Below are 20,013 nucleotides of genomic sequence, written 5' to 3' on the forward strand. Positions count from 1 at the left end.
GGGGCTTTAGAGAAGAAAAAAAAAGCCGCACAATATCCAATTTCAGTAATAAAGAGTAGTGTCCTTTATTCACCCATAAAGTTGGATGTGCTGCGGTTTCTTTTTCTTATATAATATACCATATATATCGTTAGTGATACCGTTAAGGGCTCATGCACATGACCGTATGAATTTTGCAGTCTGCAAAACAAGAATCCGCCATAAAATGTATATCTGCATGACACCTGTGTTGCATCTCTTTTACACAAGCGAGCTCCGCGCATTGGTCTCTCAGCACGTGTCAGCGAGAGCACCCATCCTGATCTTCCAGCACTGACGGGGTCACATAGCATTATATTCATTTGATGCCGTGTAACCCTTGCATAATGCTGTCAGTGTTACTGTATACAATACATTCCAGAACTGTAAGGTTGAGTTCACACTTCAGTTATTTGAATCGTGATTTCAATCAGTTATTGTGAGCCAAAACTAGTAGTGACGCCTACTCAGAGATCAGCTATGATGGAAAGATTTGCACCTAGTTTTGGCTCACAATAACTAATGGAAATAACTGACCAAAAGTCACATAGGGCTAATTAGGTTGCAAGGGGGGGTCACTCACATAAACGTTCTGATTTCCGTATAACATGGTTATAATGAAAAATAACAGAATTGGTATAACGGAAAACAAAAGGAACACTTTCTGTTGTAATCCATCCTAATATAGTTAAATGGAGAATAAATAATAGTGTGTTCACTGATAGTTATTTTAAAAATTTTAGTTCAGAAATATGTTTCAGAAACAGTACACTGCAGATGAGGCTTACGAACTGCTGTGCTTAGACACTGAGCTGTCTGATAACACTGATAGTGATGTTAGTTTCTGTGGTTTTGAGGAGAGTGACACAGAGAGCTCTGACAGTAGTGTGCACGCTGGACGATTAGGTGCAGAACCACCAAACCACAAAATTCTGACACGCCTAGCACCAGCAGAAATGTCACAACTACGAGTGCACCAAGTTCAGACACGCCTAGCACCAGCAGACATACACCAACTTCCAGCAGAGAGGCACAAGTGCCTGAAACGCTCCCTGCAATTGCCTCTCTGAATTGGCAACCTCCAAATACAGGCATCCCGTTTGTCCCACAATTTATTGCTGTACCAGGTATTACACTGGATGTAACTGGATTTGACCCACTACAGTTTTTTCAGCAGTTTTTACCGGACGACCTTTTTGAGCTTTTTGTAAAAGAGACAAATTTATATGGTGCTCAATATATTTCAAATAACCCCTCCTCTTACTATGCCCGGCCTGGACAATGGACACCCACAAATGTGGAAGAAATGAAGAAATTTTCAATGGGTATCGCAAAAAAAACTACAATACGGTCTTATTGGGAGGCAAGTCCCATCCATAGCACCCCAGGTTTTGAATCAGACAGCGATATGAAATGTTCCTCAAGTTCTTCCATTTCAATGACAACAGTCAGTGCCCCTCAAATTCTTCACGGGATTACGACCGGTTATATAAAATTAGGCCGCTTCTAAATTATCTGTCAGACAAATGTTTAACTGTTTATACCCGCTCTGAAAATATCTCAGTTGATGAGTCACTTGTAAAATTTAAAGTTGTGTGAAAGCACAACAGGTTACACTTCTGCATTTCGAGTGTACCAAGGGAGGGACAGCAAATTAAACCCCCAAGGATGTCCAGCTGGTTTAGGAACAAATGCAAAAGTTGTCTGGGAACTAATGGGTCCACTGTTACAAAAGGGATACAAATTATTTATAGACAATTATTACACAAGTATTCCCCTTTTCCAGAGCCTGCAAGAAGAAAATACGGGAGCATGTGGCACATTCAGGAGAAATCGCAGAGGTTTTCCACAATCCCTGCTGGCAAAAAAACTACAAAGAGGACAATATGATGCCCTTCGTAGTGGCAAACTGCTGGCACTACGCTACAAGGACAGAAAAGATGTACTTATGCCAAGTACAATTCACACAGAAGCCACAGTGCCAGTAAGACAAAGGGGGTCAACCACCGATAAACAGACTTGCATACTAGAATACAATAAGTACATGGGGGGCACTGACCTGTCTGATCAGGTACTTAAACCATACTAGGTAATTCGCAAGTCCTATGTATGGTATAAAAAGTTATCTATCTATTTGCCACAGATGGCAATGTACAACTCTTATGTGCTGTACAAAAAGTCTGGGGGAACACAAACATTTCTTTGCTATCAAGAAATAGTTATTGAGAAATTAATGTACCCCATTAGAGGCCCCACCCTACCACTGGAAGCAGAAGAAATAAGGAGATTAGTTGAAAGGCACTTTATTGCAGCTATACCCCAACACAAAACCAAAGATATACACAAAGGAGGTGCCGTGTCTGCTCAAAAAGAGGCATCAGACGAGACACAAGATACTTTTGCACTGACTGCCCCTCTCGGCCAGCACTGTGTATTGGGAACTGTTTTAAAGTGTATCATACACGTGCACGCTTTTAAATTTTCTTGATGAAGGAAAATCTATATAATATTGCTGTTCTCTTTTGGTATTTTTGGTACATATAGTACTTATACTAGTATTTATTTATTTTTTGTAGTTTGCTAAATCAGCAGCATAGTGAAAAAAAGTAGTTTTGTTACATGTTCCAACAAACGGTGTAAAAATTGCAAAAAGTTATTTTACAATAAACCTCTTGTTGAATACTTTGTATTGTCTATTTTACCCAGTAGTGTCTTTTTTAGGTGGTTTCTTATGTTTTGGCTGCATAGGGCCACTGCAAAGACAACATGCTGCTATCTAATGGCCTTTGGAAAAAATGGCACTTTAAAGCTGAAAGGTATGCCTTTACTTCTGGGCGCCATAAAGTACACAATTGGGTGTCAATTTTTGCAGGAGAGTGTTCTGCATTGATATTGGGGCGCTTTTTCTTGATAGCTTGCAGCATGTTTGCAGTAATTTGAGCTAAATTATCAGCAAAGTGAAAAAATGCTATTTTTTTTTGTTCCATTTTCTAATAAAAAGTGGACAAAAATTGAAAATGGCATTTTTACAATATACCCCTCGTTGAATACTTTAAGATGTCTATTTTACCCAGTAGTGTCCTTTTTAGGTGATGTTTTATGTTTTGGCTGCATAGGGCCACTGCAAAGACAACATGCTGCTATCTAACGGCCTATGGAAAAAATGGCCTTCTACAAGATCAATAATAAATATATTTAAAAGAATAGGGCCCAATGCTGACCCCTGAGTATGTATCGTTAATAACCACCCTCTGTTTTCTATCATTGAGACAGTTACTTACCCACTTACAGACGTTTTCTCCCAGTCCGAGCATTCTCATTTTATATACTAACCTTTTATGTGGTACAGTGTCAAATGCTTTGGAGAAGTCCAGATACGCGACATCCATTGATTTGCCGCTGTCAAGTCTAGAACTTACCTCCTCATAGAAACTGATTAAATTTGTTTGACATGACCGATCCCTCACGAAGCCATATGGCGTTATTTGCTTATTTCCGTTAAGATGCTTTAACATAGCATCTCTCAGAAAACCTTCAAACAGTAAACCCACAACAGATGTTAAACTTACCGGCCTATAGTTTCCAGGCCGGTAAGTTTAACATCTGCATACATCATGCAAGATGTGCACTGGACTGCGTTGTCAATTGTGCAACACATACCAAATGGGGATTTCACCACAAAAGCGAAAAATACAATACAATGTAATACTAAGAAACTGGCTAATTGCAGTCCCCCAGCAGTTAAAACAAAGTGCAGAACCCCTTTAACCTCTTTAGGACACATGACGTACCAGTACGTCATAATGTCCTGAAAAAAAAAATGTTTGGTATCGCAGCGTCCGTAACGACCTGATCTATAAAGCGGTCATGTTACTTTACCCGAACGGTGAACGCCCGAACGGTGAATTCCCTGTCAGTATAGAATCTGCAAATATCAGAAATAAGGGTCTGGCCATGGCATTACTTAATTCCCTTAGGATACGGGGGTGTATGCCATCCGGTCCTAGCGATTTGTCTATTTTACAGTCGCTGTTGTACTTCTTCCTGGGTCAGACAGGACACTTTTATGGGGAATTTATTTCAACATTCAGCATTTCATCTGACAGTTTATTTTCCTCAGTGAATACATTGGATAAAAAAAATATTTACCAGCTTTGATTTCTCCTCGTCGCTCTCTGCGACTCCCCCTCATTACTTTTTAACATTTATATAATTGAAGAACATTTTAGGGTTAGTTTTACTCTCTGGCAATCTCTCGGTCTCTAGTTTTGCCGCTTTTATTTGTTTTTTACATGTTCTATTTTTTTCCTTATACTTTTTCAGTGCTTCCATGCTACCCTCCTGTTTTAGTGTTTTATATGCTTTCTTTTTGTCATGTATTGCTTTCTTTACAGTTCTGTTTATCCACATTGGTTTCTTTTTGTTCCTTAACCTTTTATTCCCATACGGTATGTACCTCTCACAATGAGATTTTAGGATGCTTTTAAAGATATCCCATTTTGTGGCTGTATTTTTATTTGTGCGGACGTTATCCCATTTAGTTAGGCCTATGGCCTCTCTTAGTTGGCTAAATTTAGCTTTTTTGAAGTTTGGTATTTTTGTTCCTTCCTGTAGAAACACTCTTTTGAATGATAATTGGAAGGTTATTACTTTATGGTCACTATTTCCCAGGTGTCCCCCAACCTTCACGTCTGTTGTTCTGTCAGGCCTATTGGTTAATACTAAGTCCAGTATGGCCGTCCCTCTAGTCGGGTCCTGAACCAGTTGGGAGAGGTAATTGTCTTTGGTTATTGCCAAGAACCTGTTTCCTTTATGAGATATACAAGTTTCAGTTTCCCAGTCTATATCTGGGTAGTTGAAGTCCCCAATAATAACCACCTCATTATGATTTGCGCCTTGTCTATCTCATTTAGTAGTAGATTTTCTGTGGACTCTGGTATATTAGGTGGTTTATAGTAAACTCCTATTAGTAATTTATTATTGTTTTTAGCTCCATGTATCTCTACCCACAGTGACTCCACATGTTCATGTCCCTCACTTATATCTTCACTGAGTGTGGGCTTTAGACAGGACTTTACATAAAGGCAGACCCCTCCCCCTCTCCGGTTTTGACGATCCTTTCTAAACAGACTGTAACCCTGTACATTAACTGCCCAGTCATGGCCATCATCCAGCCATGTCTCAGTTATTCCCACTATGTCATAGTCCTCCTCACACATCACTAATTCCAGTTCACCAGTTTTTTTAGTCAGGCTTCTGGCATTAGTATACATACATTTGATAGGTTTATGTATATTGTTTACCCTACACCTTTCCTACTGAACTGTTCTAGTCCCTCCTTCCATTCCTCCCCCAGTCCCACTACCTTGCCCCCGATCTCTATCTCTATCTTCCCCTCCTATAACATAATTACCCCCCCCCCGTCCCTAGTTTAAACATTCCTCCAACCTTCTAGCCATCTTCTTCCCCAACACAGCTGCCCCTTCCCCATTGAGGTGCAGCCCGTTCCTACGATAGAGCCTGCAGCCGATAGAGAAGTTGGCCCAGTTCTCCAGGACCCAAACCCCTCCTTCCTTCACCAGTTTTTGAGCCACTTGTTAATCTCCCTAATCTCCCGCTGCCTTTCTTGTGTGGCCCGTGGTACAGGTAGCATTTCGGAAAATACTACCTTTGAGGTCCTTGCCCTCAGCTTTTGACCTAAATCCCTGAAATCTTTTTTAAGGACTCTTCACCTACCCCTAACTTTGTCATTGGTTCCGATATGGACCATGACCGCTGGATCTTCTCCAGCCCCTCCCAGTAATCTGTCAACCCGATCCGCGATGTGTGTAACTCTAGCGCCAGGAAGACAGCACACTGTTCGTCGATCACGGTCTTTGTGATAGATTTCTCTATTTGTTCCCCTAATAATTGAGTCTCCCACTACCAGCACCTGTCTGGCCTGCCCTGTTCTCCTGGTCTCCTGCTTACCGGAGCTGACATTCCCCTGACTGGCAGAGGAAGTGTCCGGCTGCGGCAGTGCCGTCCCTGAACTGACATCCCCCTCATCTGCCAAACGTGCAAAGGGGTGTGTCAGATCAGGGCTAGCCTCCCTGGCACTCTTCCCTCTACCCCACTTTCTAACTGTTACCCAGCTAGCTACCTCACTTTCCTCAGCCTCCTCTCTGTCACCCTCCCCCTCATCTACCCCAAAGAGTGCTTTCTCGGTGAGAAGCAAACTCTTTTGCAAATTGTCAATGCCTCTCAATGTTGCAACTTGCCCATTTAGAGACTCGATTTGTGATTCCAAATGGGTAATTTGCTCACATCTTGAACAAAGATATACATCCTTGAATGGCTGTTCCAGGACTGCATACATCATGCAAAATGTGCACTGGACTGCGTTGTCAATTGTGCAACACATACTAAATGGGGATTACACCACAAAAGCAAAAAATACAATATAATGTAGTACTAAGAAACTGGCTAATTGCAGTCCCCCATCAGTTAAAACAAAGTGCAGAACCCATTTAAAGAGGACCTTTCACTAGTTTAAAAACTAAAAACTAACTATATCAGTGGGACTCCCAGGCTATGAGCTGTGCGCTGCGATTGGCCAGCACTGCAGCAAGGGACAACCCTAATACAAAAACTCCGCCCAGTATAACAGAGGGAGCTGCAGACACCGGAGCCTATACCGGGCGAACGGAGCGGCGCCCAGACATACTAGTAAGTGCAGGGGGACCCCTGGGCGCCGCTCTGCCCACTGATATAGTTAGTTTTTAAACTAGTGAAAGGTCCTCTTTAAACATAAAGACTAGCACAAATATATCTATATATTACAATACACACATGGAATGAAATTGTGGATTAATTATGATTACATCTCCAACTCTGAAAATATTGGTATAAAATCCAATCAACTATATATAGAACTGGTAGCTGTGAAGAACAAGTTGTGATTGCTCAACACCTGAACTGTATATTGGATTTTTATCCATCAGTATACGGACACAGAATCTCATCTCATATGGATTGAATAATGGAAGTCCATTAAGATTTTCAAGACTGCTATATCTGATATTCTGTGATATATTTCAGATTTATACTTTATATACCAATATATCCAAATTATTTTTATTCAGATATATTTTTTATCAATATTTTTTATTGTATGTTATATATACAAATAAATATATATCCTGCATGCAAAACCAGTGGAAGGAGTGCATACCTATTTTACTATGAAGTGCAACCTAGAGTAACACTGTTAGATGCCAAGTACCCTGATTTTTCTTTTTTCTTTTCAGATTCTGGTGCCTTGTGCCATCGAGAAGAGCAAGAGGGCACAGTGGTTTCTACCATGTTTCTTTGTGTACAGTTTTATTGTAAGCACCTGGCTTTAGCTTTGGACATCACACTTATGCTCCGAGCCCTTGAAGCAAGCTGACTCGTAATGCTTGTTGAGATAGGACTTAAGAGCAAAGGTTTTTTCACACCGCTAGCACTTGTAGTGTTTGAAGGCCAAATGCATCTGCATGTGTGTGATGGTTAGATCGGTCGGCAAAGGCTTTACCAAAGTGGGCACGAGTGAGGGGCTTCTCACCAGTATGAGAACGCATATGGCCTTGTAGCAACCAGGGGCGGCTGAAGGCCTTACCACATACATCGCACTTGTGTTTCAGGTTGTGTGTCAAAAGATGCATGGCCAAAGCTGGCAGAGATACATTTGTCTTGCCACAGGTTGGGCATTTTCTTGACATCTTACTGTCCAGGCTCCTGTAAGTCCTGTGACACAGTTTGTGGAATTAATTTGTACAGGGACTGTTAAGCTTCATTACTCACTTTAGGTTAACACTGCCATCTACTGTCCTTGTTGTGTATTGCTGTTACAGTTGTTTTGTTTGGAATGAAAGAGGAGAAGTCGCGATTCGTTAGTAACGCTATGCGTATATCTTCAAACTTCGAACTTCGTTTATTCAACATCAAATATACAGAAATCATAAAGAAAGGTATGATCTGTTAACAGCTTTTTGTCACTTATAGGACAGTGATAGTAACAGTTTATAAGGCTGAAAAAAGACATCTGTCCATCTAGTTCAGCCTGTTATCCTGCAAGTTGGTCCAGAGGAAAGCAAAAAAAAAAAGTGTGAGGTAGAAGCCAATTTTCCCCACTTCAGGGGAAAAAAATTGCTTCCCGACTCCAATCAGGCAATCAGAATAACAACCCATTTTTAGTAGCTATAGAATGTACTGTTATTACACTCCGGATATACATCCAGGCCAAAACTGCAGATTACCAGCTTAGCTGCTGAAGACAGTGGGAAAAAACTATTTTCCCAGCCTTTCTTGTTCTCGCCCAGCTTCCTCTGGGTGAGATACATCATTTTAATGGCCCTTATAATGACCTCTGGCAGCTCCACTGTCATATATCCCGCCCCCCTGATAAAAGTCGTAGGACTTTTCACATTACATACCCCCCTCCAGGGTCAAAGCTCCTACGTTGGGAAACATCTGGGGTCACCTCTGCAGTAGGCATACCATGTACATCACACTTGTTCAGACATGGACTTACTCATCCATATTTTCTTCATAAAACCACTCTTCAATTTGCTTACTCGCCTCACGCGTACATTGATTTAGTGATATTTCCTGTGACATACATGGTATAATGGTATAAACTGAGAATCTGTTTTAACACCAAAACAAATACCCATCCATGTTGATGGCATAATAAACTTCTGTACATAGTCTTCTATCACCACATTGGGACTTGTCATCTTGATCTCACCATTACATACAGACTGGTTGATAATTTGCTTTTCAGGACCTACACCCGGACAAATTAACAGAGTCTTGTTGTCCTTCCTAGACCCATCAGTTCTCTCAGATGTCTCCAGGACATCAGCTGGCTGAACATCACGTCCAGAACATAGTACCTCACATTGTGTCACTACAACTGACATATTACTGTTTTGCCTGTATGAGGACACCCTCTGTCAACTCTGTACCTTGTGAACAAGGGTCACATAGTACATCCTCCCAATATTGGTCATGCTGCCCTAAACCTACTAGTTGGTCTAGCCCAACATTGGCAGCACAATACTCCTTTACCTTCTCTGCATTTGTCTCATCTTTCTCTCATACACCTTTCTGGAACATTACCCTGAATTCAACTCCATCCTTATCATACAGCCTGTCACCTTGGGCTTGTGGAAGTGGCATTTCAGAAATTGAAAACAGACATTCAGTAGTTAACTCTTTGATCACTGAGAGTGCTGAGCCCCTATCCTCACTAGGCGCTTTATACTCAGTATGACTCTCCCTGAGCTCTGATACCTGAGGGTCATCACATTCAAGCTCATATGTTGGGGCATCCATCGAAACATGTACCACATCACTCTTCATAACCTCATCTTCGCTGTTCCCACAGGCAACCTGGTCTACATCGCTTGCAAAATCAGTGACCGGGACACACATTACATCTGCACCCACAGGACCAATCTTGCCATCCCCTTCGGTGGCTTCCCTCTCAACCTGGGAATGAGTGAGCTCTGCGAGGTCTCAGCTTCTACATGCAACTCACAACCTGCCTGGGGCAGCGTTTCTACTCAACACACTTCTCTACCATGAACATCCTCCTTGGTGATATGATACTACAGGTTACTACCGACAACTGACACCTGTAAGGAATTTTCCACAAATATCTCTGGCTCATTAACAGCGAACAACACCACATCCATCAGCATGCAGACCTTACTGATTTTATTATCCAGGCACTCAAATAGCTCTGAGCTATCAGTACTTAGGGCACCACCAGGGTTCAGCATCACATACCTCCCCATCATCACACAACAGAGAATCCAGCATTTACACCTGCTGCACACACAGTTACTTTATCAGCAGCCTCCAAGGAGGTCCTTCCATGATCCACCAATGGTTCTGTCCACCCTTCCAACATACAGTCACTACCAGATATTTTCTCTTCCCACATCAAGCTCAACTACTTGACACTCATATCATTAGTTACAACTGACTCCTGGTTGCCACTAGCAACCACCTTAGTTTTACAGGAAACTGACATTGCTGCGTCGCTCTCTGAGCTGCCATCAGTCACAGTACATCTATCACATGTACCACTCTTGTCATTATCAGCCCTGATCTCTAGGGACGCACATGAGCTAATCCCCACATTGGACATTTCCTCAGTAACGGCATCTGCTTCATATTTTTTAATAGTTTTGTTAACCTCAGGTTTCACTATCCTGCTTCCTCTTACACAGGTTAGCATAGGATCCCTGAGTGTAGCCATCCCAAACTTACCTTGTGTAACTGACAATTCAGCTAAAGCAGTGACTTTCTCTCCTGCAGACACCTGTGAGAGAGACATCACAGATGGCTACCTGCCAGTTCACACACTGCTTTTACCTGATCAGGTTTTATGCCCATTTCCTGAAACAAAGACATGTTAGACAACAGACATAGTATGTAACATCCCATTAATATTTCCAATTCAGACTGTCCGATAGTGAGACTCCATCCGCCATTACCTCATGGACTTTTGGCTGAGAGTCCTCTGACTTTCCCCTGTTAGGTCACTGATCAGCAGACTCTGCAGCCTGATGTGGGACCTTGTCTCCCACAACTGCCAGAAATATGGGAAGTCTCTGTCCAGTATGGACTCCACCTTAAGCTGAGCATACTTTAACAGTTTATGTTATACAGTTCCATAACCAGTCACAAAAGTAAGAAATACAGTCTTACCAGTCTCTGAACCCATCTTAAGGAACAACAGTACCTCTGGAAGTATCCATGACACTCTTTGGCGACAATCCAGCTCAACCCATATTGGGATTCCCCCACCAACGACTTGCATGTCTTCCTCAGCAACTCCTCTAGCCTCCTGACCAAAGGACAATCCGGTGCACATTTTACAAATTGACAGCATCTCCAGCAGCGCCCCCTCTGTTGCTGTACAGCTGCGTGCTGTGGTGGTTGGATGCTCCTAGCACCTCCACACATCCTCTCTAGGACTTGGTATGCATTGGCAAGGAACATATGAACTCCTGAGAGCCGAACCTCTCTCCATCTCACTTTAATCTCGTTGGTTGCCCTTAGCAATGGCACACATCACCTTTTCCTCTAGAACTCCAGGTACATCACTGACACCTTAGACCTTTACAAAGTGTCCACTCAGCGTTGAAGACTTTCTCTCCAGGGCCAACTGCAGTTGCGCCTCCAAAACCTCCCACTTTGCATCAAAGCGCACACCGTCTGACATATTCTTCTATGAGACCCAAGGCAACAGACTTTTCAGCACACAAGTCGACTTTATTCAAAGACCACAGCATCCAGGTGTGTCTCTCTCTCTATAGAGACAAACTCAGAATTCACATTTCTTTGGCACCACAGACTTCACAGTCTTATCAGCAGAGATCACAGTCTCTTTAAATTGGGCTTCTGGCCCTTTAAGCTCCAACTCATCAATTCCTTGCAAACACAGCTTTTCCACAATAGGCTTCTGGCCCTTTTAAGCTATGTAGCACCCAGCTTCACATGCCATTTTCATGGCCTAGCATACCTCCACCATATGTAAAAACTCGGGGTCACTTAGCTCTCCAGGATCGCCGTCTTCTCCACTCAGAGGGTTGGCACACCTCAAGAAGCCACTCCAACACTGCAGATTTAGGTGCAAACTGGCCACGACCCGCTTTATTGTCACTTTTACAGCAGTCCAAACAAATCATAATCATAAATCCTCAACCATCTGGCCACTGACCACACAGTATTTTCCCTCTTTATCGGGATCTGGGTCTACCACCCAGCTCCCCAAAACACAACACGGTGCTTACCCTAACCAGGGTTAGAGGGTCCAGGCTCCCACAGGCCTTGCTGTAGCATGCTCCTTCCCCAAATGGGGTGCCCTGTTTGAGGAGCTCAGCCCTCATTTACCTGAGCTCCTCAGCTGGCTGCTAATTATTTTAATTACCATCCTAGCTGCTGCAGACAGTGGGAAAAACATATTTTCCCAGCCTTTCTTGTTCTCACCCAGCTTCCTCTGGGTGAGATACACCACATAAATGGCCCTCATATGTACGTCTGGCATTTCCACTGCCACATATGTTTTTGTACAAACCTTCTTTCTTCCAGACGCAGAGGATATCCCCTCATGACAGTCACAGTTCTGGTGATAAATACATGATGGGAGAGATCTCTGTACTGACCCTTGATATATTTATACATAGTTATTAGATCTTCCCTCAGTCATCTTCTTAGTAAAGTGAATAACCCTAATTTTGATAATCTTTCAGGGTACTGTAGTCCACTCATTCCAGTTATTACTTTAATTGCCCTCCTCTGAACGCTCTCCAGCTCTGCTATGTCTGACTTGTTCACAGGACACCAGAACTGTACACAGTATTCCATGTGTGGTCTGACTAGTGATTTGTAAAGTGGCAGGACTATGTTCTTATCACAGTCATCTATGGCCCTTTTGATGCAAACCATTATATTATTGGCTTTGAAAGCAGCTGCCTGACACTGGTTTCTATAGCTTAGTTTGCTGTTCACTAAAATTACAAGGTCCTTTTCCATGTCACTGTTACCCAGTGTTTTACCATTTAGTATGTAATGGTGACTTGCATTATTCCTTCCCATGTGCATAACCTTACATTTGTCAGTGTTAAACCTCATCTGCCACGTCTCTGCCCAAGCCTCCAATCTAGCCAGATCCATCTGTCCTCTTCCGTGTTAATTACTTTACACAGTTTAGTGTCATCTGCAAAAATTGATATTTTACTGTACAAGCCTTATACAAGATCATTAATAAATATATTGAAGATAATAGGGCCTAATACTGACCCCTGTGGTACCCCAAATAGTGACAGTGACCCAATTTGAGTGTGTACTGTTAATAACCATCCTCTGTTTTCTATCACTGAGCCAGTTACTTACCCACATACAGACATTTCCCCCAGTCCAAGCCTTCTCATTTTATATACTAACCTTTTATGTGGTACAGTGTCAAATGCTTTGGAGAAGTCAAGATATATGACATCCATTGATTCGCCATGGTGAAGTCTAGAACTTACCTCCTCATAGAAACTGATTAAATTTGTCAGACTGTGATATGTCATTGTGGGCTCCTTTGTCCCCTCCCAATTCCCTATATATTTGCCTCAGGTGCCACTTTCACTAACACTGCTCCTATCTCTACCACTGTGGCTTCAAGTGCCAGTACTACTTCCACCAACACAGCTATGCAAGGGATCCCTTGCCTCTGTCTGAGCCTCCTCCTCATGGCAATCTAAACTCTGACTGTTCTCACACAAGTCATCAAAAGGGAGACTATCTTAAGTATCTTCCATAATACATGGGTTTTTGTTGCCACTTTCTAGGGGGGAAAAAAGGTGTTAGTAAAAAATAGATGACGCAATTGAAAGGCTTCTCTGAAGTGCAAGGAGGAGAAGTGGGAGAAATGCGGATTCCGTTACCACGGACCATAACACAATTCTATGACGAAATGCATAATGGAATTCCTTTTGAGGCATTTTGTTATTTATGCCATCATAACAGAAGTCTATGGGCTGCAAAACGTATCCGTCCCATTTCCGTTATGCAGCGGAGGACTCCCCTGCATAACTGAAACTGGACGGATCCAATTTGCAGCCCATAGACTTCTACTCTAAAGGCATTTCATTATGCATTCCGTCATAGAATTGCGTTATAGTCCATGGTAACGGAATCCATAATGCAATTCACCTTTAACCAACAAAAGAAATGTGAAGGAATTTCAAAATATGAAATTCGCTCATCTCTAATTATTAATACATAAAAGCAAGATTGCAAGTGTTTTTCTCAGGAATTTAAAGACTGAGGCATAATTAAATGTCCCTCTCCTTTACAAAGACATGGCACACTGGTATTGACAATCTACAATGATAATAATGCAGTTTTTGCAGTAAAATTAGTCTGCTATAACAGAACGGTATCTTGCAGTAATATACAACACGTTCAATAATGTAGGTATAATGCAATCATGTACCAATGCCCAAATCAGTACATAGAAACTGTGTTTTAGTTAAAAAAAAAATGTATGCTATTGGGGTGCTGGCAATAAGCCTGTGGACTGTAGAAGCATTTTAACAAAAACAAACAAAAACTCTGGCTGGCTGTTCATACAGGAAAATATGAGTTTCTTGCAGGATTTTGTAATGCAGAACTTGCCAGCAAAACAACTGAGACGGTGAAGCTTTCCCTGATACATCTTAAATCTATCCAATTATATCTCCATATTCTTTCCCCATAATACCCCTATAGAATCCCTAGTAACTGGCTTGCGTTTACAATTGGTTTTTTTTAGGCAGAAACAGCCACAAGACATGCCTAGCTGGGAACGGCGTTTATTCCTTCTGAGCAGAAGGACCTGCCTGCATTTTGCCCCCAGATTGTCTGATCTTGCTGTTTGCTAGCCTCTGAACAAGGTCAAGCCTCTCCCCCACTTCTTCCCAGTGTAATGTGATCCTGTATCTTCTTCCTACTGTTTTCCCATCTGAAACAAAACAAAAAAAACTTTGTAATGAATCCAATTGCTCATTTCTAGTACTAATGATGGCAGCATCAAAGTTTTTAGGAAGGCTGGAGAGAGTCCACTACCATCATGCATAGTGTGGAGACACAAAGGGCCAACACCAGGTGTTATGGTGTGGGACGCCATTAGCTACCATGGACTTTTTCATTTGGCATTCAAATACCCTGCTATAGAACCCAAAATAAAGGGTGCACCACCAAGGTAGTGTGATCATAGACCAAGCACTGTTAGCAGTTTATACTTTGTCAATCTCAGCGCATTCGCATTAGGCTTTCAAGTTGCTATTTTTTCCTTTTCTGCTAGTGTATATCATAAAATATTATTCATTTCAGTTTCTAAAAAGGTGACACTTCAACCATGGTCAGGCTTTAACACAGCAACAAACCTGGATTGCACTGTTGAGTACTCCCATTAAATTTCTACTACGGTATATATCATGGTTACAGAAGTTTATAACCAGACAAAACATCAGAATAAATGATTGATTCTTGGTTTAGCCCCATGCACTTGAATAGGAGCTCTATAACAGTTGTGTGTATAAGTCATAGTGCATGAACACAGCACATCTTTATAATGTGGTGTACATCTTGGGTTCTGCTTAGGGCAGACTTTGTCCACAAATGTACATTTTCATACATAAAAAATAAAATAAAAAATTTGATGCAAAATTCGCAGTGTATAAAATACTTGATGACGTTCTATTACAGGTGTCTACTGTCAAAAAATAAATGGGCTATTTTACAGAAGGTGCTCACAATGTTTGTGTAGGTTCAAAAAAGGAGAAACATCTAATACTAAACAAAATATTCATAAAAAGTAAAAATTATATATTTATATATTTTTTCAGAAAGTGAAGCACATTTTATACGAGTGATCGTATCAAAATCCACAACAAAATCTGAAATTTTGGTGCAGAAATGCTGTGAAGTTAGCATGAAAAGCATTCAGTGCAAATATTCAGTTTGTACTTACACACCCATGTGCAGGTACCCTAAATTGGTAAGGCACCTTAGAAATGTCAATCATCATGCATCAAGGATGCATAAACATGTTTAAGAGTTTAAGGCATCCTTGAATCTTTCTTCAAAATAAAATATAAAGCAAAACGGGTAAAGAATAAATAAATGGATATAAACTGAATATAGGCTGCCTGATATATCAGCGTAACTACCGTTAAGATGTTACCGACAGCATATTGAGGGTTCTGAAATCATCAAAATGATTTCTAACATTTCACAAACAAAGTGTAAGTGTTTTTACGTATAAAATGCTACAAGAACCATTAGTTACAAAAGGCAGATGGTACACATTCACCTTAGCGAAGTATAAGTTTAAAGTGGCCACTAAGGCTTGGGTGGCATAAGGGCTTTTGGGTCCCTTTGATATAAAGTGCTTGTTCTACATAATGGGTTTCCCCCAGGTAGTGATCAGAGTATTCAAAAAATGTTTTCTTATTAAATACCGTAATCTTATTGTTCTGCCACACAGATTATGTTTCTTGTCACTTTCTTTTTAATGGCTAATAAATGCATGTTCTACAAATGCAGCATTCGTTAAACGTATGTCAAGCCACAAAGATTTCTTGGGTGCAAATATATTTATACAATTCTTATTTGAATCATGTATAAACATACAGGGGCGTAGCTATAGGGGGTGTAGCTATAGAGGGTGCAGAGGTAGCAGTCGCTACCGGGCCCAGGAGCCTGAGGGGGCCCAAAGACCCTTGTGCCACATAAGAAGATACCAGTATTATGGAAAGACACCAGTATTATAGAAAGTGCATGCTGGTCAAGTTATAGCTCTGGCTGGAGGGAAGGGGTTAGGTCAAGAATTTGGCATGGGGGGGTTGGGGGGTCTACTGTTTCAATTTTTTGCCGCAGGTAACATGAAGGCTATGTGCTTCCCTAGCCACAAAACACTTAGGGAAGGGGGGGCCCCAAGCTGAACCCTTGGACCAGGGCCCATAAGCCTTTAGCTACGCCCCTGTAAACATATATTATGTAAGACTGATAATATCAAGTGATTTGTTTTGACACCAGTTGAGAAAAACATTTATCCTTAAAATCAGGATCTTTTGTACTTCAATAGCATTGCATGCTTACAGTATGCATTAGAGTGTCCTTTTTGCCTCCATTGGGATGATATCTGTCAGGAATACCATTATTTATTTTACGCAATAACAAAACACATTGCACTATTTCATGCAGAGGCACCCAGTAAAAAAAAAGTATACAGCACCCACACATTTTAACGTAGACGGTACCTATGGGTAACTGATGGCATTCTGTGGCATTCAATAAACAGACACATCTGCTGTTTCTGTTGGGAAATCTTCTCAACAGAAACCTCATAATGCAGTGTAAGCAGAGTTATGTTGTTCATAAAGATAACATGAAATGTGAAAATAAAACAGACATATTGTATGCACATATACATTATAAAAGGATAATTTGCTATAAAAAATAAAACTGTAGAATGGAGGAAAAAAACTTGTAAAAAGAAAACGAATGCTTACCTTGGATCTTTCTGAATGCTATCAATAGATGGAGACCTGGCTAACGTTCCTTCAGGTGGTATAGCTGGCCCCGATTTACTGTAGGGTGAGTCAACGGATGGACAATACTGCAGCTGTCGGTATGGGTCTACATAATTGGAGCCAGGGCCTACAGCGTAACTGGCCCTCTGGAAAGCCCCTGTTGCATTCTGAGAACAATGTTGGCTGCCTGTACGCTGTAAAGGTACGGAGTCGACACCAGGGGAAGATGGGGCTACGACAGGAAAGTAGGGACAAAGTAAAAAACTAAGGATCTGTTCACAAAAATGGTTAACCAGGTCTAGGCAGGAAAAACACACACGAGTACAGGGGACATAAAAAAGAAGCATTTTGTTACCCATTAAAACAACTAGAAAGACAAATTTAAAGTAAACATATCATGTTGCACTTTGTGTTTAAGCTGAAGGCAGCATGTTCTAGAGCAGGTGAAGCTGAGCAGATTGATGTATAGTTTTGTGGCAAAAGATTCTGTATAACCTACCGTATTTTTCGCTTTAAAAGATGCACCTGATGATAAGACTCACCCCAGGTTTAGAGGAGGAAAATAAGATTTTTTTTTCCATCAGACCCCCTTGTCAGATCCTCAGATCAGACCCCATATCAGATGCTCAGATGCTCAGATTAGACTCTCATATCAGATGCAAAGATTAGACCCTAACATCAGGACCTCAGATCACCTCATATCAGATTCTCAGATCATACCCCCACATTAGACCTCAGATCAGATCCCTATCAGACTTCCATGTCAGACCCCCGTCTCAGACCTCAGATCAGACCTTAAAATAAATAAATTCACTTACTTCTTCTGCTCCACTGCCATTCTACCAGTCCGGTGGTCTCCCCTGCATTCTTCACTCCCTGATCTTCTCTGGCTCCAGGGAGGAAGACCAGGGAGGGTGAGAACCCCACACCTACTGCATACTAGTGAGTGCTTCCATAATGGAAGCGCCCACTAGTATTTGCTTTATAAGATACACTGACATTCCCCCCCCCCCCACACACTTTTGGGAAAAAAATGCATAAAGCAAAAAATATGGTATATTTTATTCATCTAAATTCCTGCTCATACTGGGCTTTGAAGTCAAGGACACGGTCCTATATGTGATTAACACCCTTTCCCTCTATGACTGTGCATATAGAGATAGTTATCAGTCACTGATACGACCCCCTCCTTGACTTCAAAGCCCAAAATGAGCAGGAATTTAAATGAAAAAATTACAAATTTTACTCAGTCTTTTCCTGTAAAACTATATATCTATCTGCTCATCTCCTCCTGTTCTATAAATCGCTGCCTGTAGCTTCCATTGCATATTAATGATGACATATTCACTTTAACAAAGTGAAAACGTTTATTATCTAGTTAAATATGTATTTCAAAGTATTATTCAGTGGTATTTGCTTCTTATGGTATGTTTTAACATATCTAAGACAAAGGGTATGTTCACACATTGAGGTGAGGTTAACACGTAGTATTGAGGTGAGGTTAAAACCACACTGGAAAAACTTGAATTTTTTATGGGGCTGCATTTTTTTGACGGACACCCATTTATTTAACATGTTTCACCTGCAAAAATATGCAATTGCATGGAAAACCGCATTGTGGTTTTCTAATTCAGTTTTGATTGTACCTCAACGCTATGTGTGAACATAACCAAATTGTAGAAAGGAGAAAAACAATTTGTGCAACAAAACTTGATCTCAGACCATGACTCATCTTTTTAACTGTACAAACACATTAGGCTCCAAACCATACCATTACTCTTACCTGAAATATGATGGATCTACTAACTTTTTATCTGCAACAAAAACTATCACACACAGAAAGTTCTTTTGGTGTAGATGAAAATAATGCTAACTCTGGCATTATATTTGTAAAGCACTGCATATTTTGTGTGTTTCCTTATGGGCAACAGCTTCATGTATGCAAAATTTCTGAAATCCTATGCCAGGTCAGACTACAAGTTTATCTTATTTACACAATTTTCTTCATTTTGCTAAATTTGGGCAGCAAGTAGATTGTGTTCTAAATTCTAATACAAACATCGGTGGTAGTTTGCAATTTGACAGTGGTCTGAGGTCTTTCTGGCAGTAGAACAAAAAAAGAATTTTCCTCCTAAACTGCACTTTGGATTTCAATAATCAATTAAATGGTACTAAAAGCTCAGCAATGCTGCATTTCAAAAGCCCTAAAAATTGTTTTATTTTTCCATGGGTATAACAATTTGAGATCATGTTTTATCCAGGGTAGGTTGTATTTTTTAATGGAACCATTTTGGGGTATTATATAACTGTTAAAATTTTAGGGTGACAATGAAAAAAAATACTGCAATTCCACTATTGCTTTTAGGGTTTTGCTTTGTTCACTGTGCAGAAAACACTGCTTTAAAAAAATTGCTTTGTGTTGCCATATTCCGACATCTATAACTTTTTGAATTATGTGACAGAGCTGCATAGCGTTTTATCTTTTGTGGGGTGAGCTACCATTTTTACTGATACTATTTTCGGATACATGGGACCTTTTGATATTTTATTTCATTCATTTTTGGGGAAGGCAAGGTAACAAAAAAAAATACTTTTATTTTTGCAGTTCACCGCGTAAGTTAAATAATGGGATAATTTAATTGATCGAGTCGCTTTGGCTGTGTTCACACTAGATATATATACTTAAAAAAGTATTCATACCCCTTGAACATTTCCAAAAAAAATTCTAATTAGTGTTAAAAGTGTGGTGTGCATTTGCATTCGGTGCCCTGTACTCTGCTACCCCTATATAAAATCCAGTGTGAACCAATTGCCTTTAGAAGTCACCTAATTAGTAAGTCCACCTGTGTGCAATTTATTCTCACTATAACTACAGCTGCTCTATAAAGGC

At 40.8% G+C, this 20,013-nt stretch overlaps 1 protein-coding gene across 1 annotated transcript in view; it reads right to left on the reverse strand.

The window, feature by feature from the left end:
* CTNND2 (catenin delta 2) overlaps positions 1-20,013 on the reverse strand; it is a 1,220,390-nt gene that overhangs the window by 930,625 nt on the left and 269,752 nt on the right. Inside the window, exon 8 of the mRNA XM_044295464.1 lies at positions 17,103-17,355. Within this exon, the coding sequence (XP_044151399.1) occupies positions 17,103-17,355 (253 nt within the window). The remainder of the gene's footprint in view (positions 1-17,102; positions 17,356-20,013) is intronic.

The sequence above is a fragment of the Bufo gargarizans genome, chromosome 5 (assembly GCF_014858855.1).
Source record: "Bufo gargarizans isolate SCDJY-AF-19 chromosome 5, ASM1485885v1, whole genome shotgun sequence".
In the NCBI taxonomy this organism is placed as follows: Eukaryota; Metazoa; Chordata; class Amphibia; order Anura; family Bufonidae; genus Bufo; species Bufo gargarizans.